Source organism: Galeopterus variegatus, unplaced genomic scaffold (assembly GCF_000696425.1).
Source record: "Galeopterus variegatus unplaced genomic scaffold, G_variegatus-3.0.2 Scaffold5166, whole genome shotgun sequence".
Taxonomy (NCBI): Eukaryota; Metazoa; Chordata; class Mammalia; order Dermoptera; family Cynocephalidae; genus Galeopterus; species Galeopterus variegatus.
The window spans coordinates 34,624-44,003 of NW_007731277.1; the positions used below are offsets into that span (position 1 = coordinate 34,624).

Genomic DNA, 9,380 nt, shown 5'->3' on the forward strand with positions numbered 1-9,380 from the left:
CTGACTTCACAGATCCCCTGAAAATGACTTGACAGATTTTTTAGGATTCCCTGGAACACAGTGTGAGAACTGATTCTGTAGCCTTTAAGTCAAAAATTCTCCTCTTATTTTGTTATGCATTTTTCTTTATCGATAGATGCTGACCATAACAAAATGAACTTTCTGCATTTATCAAAATAGATGTGCAACCCTTTCCTTCAGTTACTGAAACAGTAAGTACAAAGGCATATTTTACTGATGTTAAACTATTCTTGAATCCCTGAAATAAACCTTACTTGATCATGCTCTGTTATTATTCTCTATACACCATTAAAGTAATTGAGCTTCTTGCTGTGGTCTCTTTCTCCCTGGGGATGTCAACCACTGTGCCTAGAATGTGAGTGAGTTTGTGTGTAGACCGGTTTTAACATGTAACCACTCCCAGTGGTTTAAGGTGGTGGGATGCAGTGAGGGGTGAGGGGTGTCAGTAAGTGAGCTCCAGAACAGAGAGGCTTGAACGACACTGTTCAAATTAGAGCTTAGTATATCCCTACAGAGTGATGGACAGGGCTAGCCTGTCAGTTTTGAAGCTGAGAGACTTTAGACATGAACTCAAAGGGGCTTCCTCCCTGACACATCCACCGTCTGGCCCAGCAGGGCCCCTCCTGAGGAAATGACCTGTGAAGCAAGGTCCTGGCCTGAAGAGCTGTCCTCCATCCATACCTCCCAGCAGCCCTGGCCCCGCCATCATGGCTCCCAGCCTTCCTCTCCCAGCCTCAGCTCCCCAAACCCTGATGAGCTGAGCCGAGCTCCTGACTGATGGCTACCAGTGCAGAGCAAACCTACCCTGTTTCCTCAGGTTGCACAGTGGGGAAGTGACCTGTGGGTGAAGAAAGTGGTGGTTTCCGGGAGGTTTTCTTCTGCAGTTTTCTAGAGACATGACCTGCAGAGACTTTCCCCAGGCACCAAGTCTGGCTTTTCTGCCCCCCCCAAGATGCCAGTAGGGAAGGCTCAGTATAAATACCAGCCGCTCTCCCTGGCAGGCAGGGACCAGCAGCTCTGCTCCACCAGAAATCAGGTGAGGAACTACTCCAAGGAGTGATTTTTTTTTTTAAACTTACTTGTTTTCTCTTTCCCAGAAAGATAGTAATATCCTTTCAAAAATAATCATCCTGTTTTGTATTAATCCATGTGAGGTCTATTCTGGACAGAGAGAATACATGGCAGAGGGTCGCTGGTGCATTTCAGGCTACTTTAGGGAGTGAAGCCCCCTCTTCCTCATTGTTGCCACCTTGGTACTGCCTTATACAGTCTGGGGTTCAGGGCTGGTGGGAGCAGAATTGAGGGCTTGTGGCTCTGAGTGAGGTCACACTGCCAGGTTTCCTGGATGAACCACTGAGATTCTGATAAGAACCAAGGGAAATAACAACCAGGCTCTCTTTAATGTCTGAATCCCAAGGGGAAGTGCCAGTCTTGTCTGTGTCTCTCTGACCTTCTGCTTTCATTTCAGCAGGACGAAGCTTCTCACAGGCCTGATTTTCTGCTCCTTGGTCCTGGGAGTCAGTATCCAGGGCAGATTTTCATTCCTTGGTGAGGCTACTCGAGGTAAGACTGATGGAGAGAGGACGGCACCCATGGGCCACCAGGACTCTGAGTATAGTCCATGTGCCCAGTGGATGTGGGTGATCACTAGAGAAGCCACAGTGAGGCAGAGCAGGAGCGTGGCTTTCCCATCAGTATTTCTCAGAATGGCCAGGGAGTCCCTGGCGCTTGCTGGTGTCCCCGGACCCTAGGTCAGTAGCACTTAGTGTTCTGAGGTCAGACCAATAGTTCTGGGTCCGCCTGTGGTGCTGTGCTGCCCCCTGGTGGGTCCCTGGAAGAGCACGCAGCCCTGGGATGTAAGGTCCTGCGAGGCTGACTCAACACATGTCTGGGGTAGGTGTACAGGATTTCCGAAGAGAAACACCAGTCTGTTTCTGGTAAAATGACAAAATTATGCTTTCAGAAGGCTGTTTGAAACATACAGGGATGTTAGTGTCTGTTACTACAGGACTAATTGAACCGAGGGTGTGCTGGATTGCCCACTGAGGTGGCCCTTTAGAGTTGCTAGGAATATCTCCTTTCTCCTCAGACCAGAGTTTCTCAGGGTATTTATCAAATATTCCAGAAACTCCTGCCATGTTAATCAAAAAACGCAGACTCCTGAGCAATAAAGGGGAGCGGGGAGGGCGGAGGGGCAGGATCCAGTAACAACACACAACAGAATATTTTGTGCATTTTTTTAAGGTCTGAGCCACTGTTGTGCTGCCCAATGTGGCAGAATGTGCCAGGTGTTTTGAGAGCTGGCAAACGGATTAGAAACGGATTAGGATTTACATCCATCAGTTACTCAGTGAAAGAACAATCGTCATTCCCAGGAAGCTAAGGTATCTGTTTTGAGTAGAAGACAAGCAGTAAGGCTTGAAATTGGTGTGAAACGTCCTTCAGAACAAACCACACAAAAGCGCTATTAAAGCTCTCCGTTCACACTTATCTCTTCCTTGTTCCTTCCTTCCGTTTCCTGCTGGGATAATATAAAGAGGACTTTAGCTCCTGGTTTAGTCTGTTTCCCACCCTTTTCCAGCCTTCTTGACAGGAAATGGGAAGTAGCATACATGAAGTCCTCACAAGGAACTTAGTCTTTTCCCATTTACTTTCAGAATAACTCTGAGGCAGGCGTCCTCCCCTACACTGAGGTGAGAAAACTGAGGCTTAGAGCAGCAGGAGGCAGAGCAGAGCATGAGCCCAGCTGTGCATGAGGACGTAGCTCTTCCAGGTCGATGTGTCTGCTCACCACTTTTCAACCTCTGAGGTTATCAGTCTCACTCATGCCTGAAACCACCCTAACAGATAATAGAGGAAAATTGGCCTGGTGGGTGGCCTGGTCATGGGGACTTTCAGTATCTCCCCAAATGATCAGAAATGCAGCCACGAATGAGGCTCTAGCACTTCCTCAACAACTCTCAGCATCAGTACAGCCTATTTAACAAGATTTTAGGGACACCTATGCCTCTAATGATCAGAGGCTCTCAAGTCACAATTATGTGCATTCAGCTGGCAGGAATCATTTTTTCTCAGGCGTCAAAGCAGAAACACCATTTGTCTGCAGCCTTTCTCAGAATCTGTCTTCCATGTCACCACCTCACTCATGTAAAGTCCTGGATCTTACCACATGTAGTTTCATTCTATAGCAGTGGTTCTTGACCAGGGCAATGAGGTGGTCCAGGGGACATTTGGCAATGCCTGGAGATGTTCTTGGTTGTTGCACTGGGGGAATATGCTGCCAGCATCCAGTGGGTAGAGACTAGGGACACTGGTAAACATACTACAGTTCCCAGGACAGCCCTGAGAAGCAAAGCATTATCTGGCCTAGTATGTCAATAGTGCTGAAAATGAGAAATCCTATTTTCTAATGATATCTCCCTTCTCTGCTTGGATGCATCCCATAGAGCCCTAAGTAAGATGTAGCTCATAGCATCACGTGGGCAGACAACCAGATACAACAGAGAAGTGCCCCATCTAAATGACTGTCATTCCAGTAACCTATAGAAGCCAACTAGGATTAAGGAGTGTTCTTCTCACCCCATGGTACCCAAGGCTGCTGTGATCACAGGCTGAAATCTTAAAGTCACTGGAAGATTTTTCTTTTTTTTTGTGACCGGCAACGGATCGCAACCCTCAGTGTCGCGCCCATACTGGACCGGGACCGGCAACGGGATCGCAACCCTCAGCATTGCTCCCGCACCTCGCTCAGCCAGTGAGCGGGAACCAGTCTGTATGTGGGATCCAAACCCTCGGTGGGAGTGCTGCCGCGCTTCCCAAGCGGCGCACTGTAGCAGTGCACCACCGGGCCGGCCCCACTGGAAGATTTTTCATTCTTTGGTTCCTCTCTAAGGTGTTGTCAGAGTCTCTGTGTTCGGCTGATCTCATTTTTACCTTTTCCTTTTCTTACCAGGAGCTGAGGACATGTGGAGAGCCTACTCTGACATGAGAGAAGCCAATTACATAAATTCAGACAAATACTTCCATGCTGGGGGGAACTATGATGCTGCCCAGAGGGGACCTGGGGGTGCCTGCGCTGCTGAAGTGATGAGGTAACTCGAGCTCCTGGGGATATCAGGGATGGGTGAGCAGAGCTTGACTGCTTTGGGGGATCAAGAGGTGATAAGCCCCAGAGCAGGTCCCTTTAGGGCTGTGACCCCTCATCTCTATATCCATCCTGTCCACCTTCTTCATCCACAGCCAGTGCAGAGCCTGGGCTCTTGGCAGAGCCTGAGTATGGCTGGTGAACATGTGTGAACCTGAGGGCCAAGCAAGGATCCCCAGCCCTCTCTCTCCCTGGGTGCTGTTCATCTGGCATATGGTTGACCAGCCTGGGCTGAGTAGGGCTGTGCCCAGGCGAGGTCAGTTTTAGCCCCTCATTCCTTGGCCTTACTGGGCTCCTCTCAGAGAAACCCTGGAAAGAGGAGATCCTGGAGGGTGCAGCTGTTGCTCACCTGCCTGCTGATTAACCTCTTTCCTACCTGCCTCAATTACAGCGATGCCAGAGAGAACATTCAGAGACTCATGAGCCACAGAGCAGAGGATTCACTGGCTGACCAGGCTGCCAACGAGTGGGGCCGGAGTGGCAAAGACCCCAATCATCTCAGACCTGCCGGCCTGCCTGATAAGTACTGAACTTCCTCTTCACTCTGCTCTCAGGAGACCAGGCTGAGAGCCCCTGTGGTCAGGAACACAAAGTTATTGAGTTCTGTGTATACAGAAGCTGGTAGAGAGGACACAATATGTGTCTAATAAGTGCTTGAGAGGTTGAAATTGTTGAAACTGATTTTTTTGTGTGTTATAAGGACTGGCTGTTTGGCATGAAGGCGTGATCAATGAACACCAGTGTGGAGGTGGAGCCTGGCCTGTGTGTTTGGGTGTAGCAGAGACAATCTCACAGTCACACAGGGTATCCCAAGGCTGGGGCAATTTCATGATGAGTTCAGTAGCACCGCTGGGATTCCAAGGAGGTCAGCAACATCCTAGCCCTTGCTCCCATGTGAGCAGCTTCCAAGTAAGTTTGCAGAAATCCCAGCCGCAGTCCCAGTGAGTTCAACCACATCCCTGGCAAGTTTTGTCAGCACCTCGGCGAAGGGTTTCTTGCTGTCAGCTTTGGCTTGTGGCACCCTGCAGACTTTCTCTGCTATCCAATGGACTACAGCCACATACTCTCCAACAAAATCTAAATCTCAGCCTTGTGAGGGGTCCTTTCCCAGGTTTATTCCTTTCTGTATTCTCTACCCCTTAGTAGCGAATGTCCTGTTATTAGTTAATAATTATTTATGTTAAACCGTCCCTCTTTAAAGAACTGCCTGGTTTCTGTCTCCTGACTGATTTATGACTGACAACAGGGTCTCCAATATGCCAGGCATTTTGCGTGTGTTTTCATGCTGTATCTGTGGCAACACACATCAAGTGTCTCACACCTCTCACCCACCTACTTCTGATCCTGGTCATGCTGAGGCCTTGCCAGTTATTTTGTTGCTGTCCCCAGATGTCTCAGTGTCCAGATCTCTACACTGCCCAGTCTATTGTGTCCTGTTCCTTTCTCTGCCTCCAGGACTTGTCCCTCAGTGGCCTCTTTCCAGTAGGCTTCAAGGAGCCTCATCCCATATTTCCTGGCACCTGACACATAGGTCTCACCAATACCAGCCCTTATCCCGGATCCCATTTTTAACCTGTTCCTTTTCATTCTACCCAAACTATGGCTGTCACATTAGTTACCCTCATCTTTATTCTCACTGACTTTGAATTCAGATCCAGATAAAAATTCTGCTTCCTCGAAGAGCCTTCCCAGTAGCCATGCTCCACATTCTGGGGCAGAGTTGTGGCTCCCACTTTGTTCATACCTGCTTTACCCCTTCCCCTCAGAGCTGGTTGTATATGTGTCAGTTCCCTGCTGGACTGCAAGCCCCTCTAACATAATAAACATTTGAACAGTAGTTTACACAGTTCATAAAACACACTGGTGGCAACTGAAACTCTTCTGAAGGGTGGGAGGCTGGTGAGTAGTAATTATAATAGCTGCCATTTTATTGTAAATGCAAGACTGTGTTCTATATTTACATGCTTTATTTAATTTAAGCTGCAAAGAAGACCTAAGTTCTCAGCTGAAGACACTGTGGTTTAGAGGAACATGCTTGTAACAGGTGCACAGCTGGGATTGCAGGCTGGTTTGTCTGCCTGCACAATGTGTAATGTACTGAACAAGGACAAGAGGTTCAGAGTGGAGACACCCTCTCTCCTTCTGGGTTCTCTAGAGCTTGGTTTAAATGTCCAAGAGAGCACGCATGCCTTGGGGGAATGCCTGACTTGTTCATCATTGTATGCAGAGCACCTAGCAGGGTCCAGACACTCAGTAAGTGCTTTCTGGTTTGGAGGACCACATTGAAAACTATACTTCTATCCACATTAGTCTTCACTCTTGCACATTTTCCTCTTTCTCTTAATAGTCAAGCTTGCTGAAAGAGTTGCCTGTTTACACTTTCTGATTCTTCACTTCTGATTTACACTTAACTTACCCCAGCCTGATTTCTGTCCCCACCACTAAAGCAAAATAGCTCTTGTCATGATCGACCTGCATGTTGCCAACACTCCAGTATGAGTCGGCCTCTAAGCAACACTGAACACAGTTGCCCTCCGTCTCCTTCCTGATGGAGTCTGTCTCTTGGCATCGAAATACTGTCACAGCAAAACACTTCAGTCTGTAAGGAAATTTAAATGAGGCTTTTATTTAGGTTTGGAAGCCAGGGAGACCACTTCTTAGCCTGAGAAGTAAGTATGCCCAACAAGCAGAAAAAGCAAGAAGGTTTTACAGTGTAAGTTCAGGAGAGTCTAAGCAGTATTTACTTTCCAAACTCTGTGTGAAGACAGAATGGATAGCTGACTGTGACATATTGAACAAATGGTTTCTCAGGCCTTTTTACAAAATTTATGTCTACTCTAATCTAGACTATTCAATTTGTAAGTAATTCCCCGTATGTTTAAGAGGTTTGAGGCAGGAAGCCAGATAGAGACAAGAGCAGGAGGAGGAAACCTGGTTATTTGCAAGTGGGAAAACTGGTTCCCCAAGAACGTAGGCATGCACATGTGCATGCACAAAAGCTGTCACAGGAGACAAAGACAATTCCAGACAGGGAGCCCTGCCCCCATCTTGGGTGTCATTCAGCTGGACCAATGAGCTCCCACCAGCTAGGGTGCCAATCACTTTAACCAATAGGACAGAGACTACATTCAGGGCTCAACCAATGACCAAATGACACAAATCCAGCTAAGAGGACTTAAACCGCCAGAAATGTAACCATAGGGACTCTTGAGCCCCTGTCTCGTTTGATCCCGCTCCATCCTCTCCAGATTTTATTCTAGCTTTGCTAAATAAAACTGTTCTTTGTTTTTCACCTCTGGTGTGTCTCACCCAATTCTTTGTTTGAGACACCAAGAACCCAGATTTTGCAAGCGGAACCTGGAATTTCCTTTAACAGGTTGACATATTCCCTCTTCCCAGGATTTCTCTAAATAATGTTATCTGATTTTTTTTATATATACTCCGCTTATCTACACAAGAGTCTGTTTGTCAAGCAGTAAATTCTAATGAAGAATCAGCTCCTTGGTCTAGAAGCTTCAGCCTGTGCCATGGAGTTCCAGACTGCTCATGTCTTTCTTTTCCTGCCTGCCTGTCCTTGGGACTTTGCACTCACTTAGCAAGCTCCCACAATTGTGCAAGCCAATTCCTTAAGATAAATCCCTTAACATAGACATATATATCCTATTGCTTTGGCTTCTCTGGTTGAACTCTGACTGGTATTGTTACCAGAACCACAAAGTTCCAGGTTCGAGTACCCTATGCTCCTCTAAATCAAACACTGAAACAATGGGACTTGGAGATAAAGAAAGGTTTCTTCAAATTGGCCAAAGTGAGAAGACAGGAGAGCCCAAGCTTCTCTGATCCATCTTACCAAAGAAACAGAAGGTGAGGAGTTTTATAAGGCTAAGAGGTAAGGGACAGGGAGTCTCAGGGAAGTTAAGGGAAAATCTGTGCTTTTGCCAACTCCAGATAAGATCTTAGGGGCTGGATCATCTAGTGGTTGCAGTTTCTTTGAGAGCCTTCATTCTCTTCTGCAAAATAAATTCATAAATTCTCCTGGTGATCTTTGGGTCATCTCTTCCACTTGATGGTAAACTGGACATCAACTTATAGTTATATTACAAGAACATCATCTAGTGGTTGCAGTTTCTTTGAGAGCCTTCATTCTCTTCTGCAAAATAAATTCATAAATTCTCCTGGTGATCGTTGGGTCATCTCTTCCACTTGATGGTAAACTGGACATCAACTTATAGTTATATTACAAGAACAAGGGGTACTGGGAGGGAAGTTAACAGCTACCAGCAAGCAAAAGTTTAACTCAACTCTCATCTTTTTGTTACTTGGAATGTATTGCTACTCCTAGGAATTCAGCCCATCCTGCTTGGCCAAACAGATTTTTTTGCTATCTCCCCCTTCCCCTAGCTGAGGCCCACTCTGACAGGGGTCAGGGGTGCAGCCAGGGGAAATCAGGGGGTCTGTTCCCCCAGTTTCAATTCTGAATTTGGTACTGGAAGCAGTTCCAGAGGAACAGAATCTTAAGGATTGATTTAGATTTAGATTTATCACAAAGAATTTGTTTATGCAGGGATGAGGAATGGCTAAGCAAGTCAAAACCCTGTAGGGAAGGCCTGTTTTTCACAGGTAGTCAAGCAGGAAATATCACAAGGCGGCTGGAACTCCACAGGCACAGGCCAAAGTGTTGTCCTCAATTGGAATATTCTCTCCCTTAGGTGGTTCTTCTCTTTGGAACTAAGTCCTGTAAAATGTCAAGTCATAGGGATGGGAAACAAACATTTTGATAAGGATCAGTGGGGTAGTAGGAGAGAAGCCACTCCTATTTTCTTACCTTGATTCCTGGACCCATGAATCCTGGCTGTGGAAGAAACAGTAGCATATATTGGACACTGATTTAGAGCATAAACCATATCCTGGAGGACATTGTACTATCCCTGCAAGGTATTGCCATCTAGCTAGCAACACAGCTGGGTCTTCAAAAGGTTACTCCACCAGTCTACACAGCCAACTACTTCAGGATAGGAACATGGTCCTTGAACATGGTCCCCCTGTCATACTTCATTCGCTGTAAAATTAGTTCCTTGATCAGAAACAATGCTCTGTGGAACACCATGATGGTGAATAAGGCATTCTGTAACTCCACAGACTTTGACAGAAGCATCGCATGCAGGGAAGGCAATTCTGTATTCATAATGTCTATTCCATTAAGAGCAAAGCATTT

At 46.7% G+C, this 9,380-nt stretch overlaps 1 protein-coding gene across 1 annotated transcript; it reads left to right on the plus strand.

Annotated features, from left to right (window-relative positions):
- Positions 1 to 1,489: 1,489 nt before the first annotated feature.
- Positions 1,490 to 4,695, plus strand: LOC103604475 (serum amyloid A-2 protein-like; the record flags this gene model as incomplete). The annotated part of the gene is made up of 3 exons (XM_008589032.1): positions 1,490 to 1,584; positions 3,974 to 4,112; positions 4,557 to 4,695. Coding segments are annotated over 3 exons (373 nt in total), but the record flags the coding sequence as incomplete, so codon positions are not given.
- Positions 4,696 to 9,380: the final 4,685 nt, after the last annotated feature.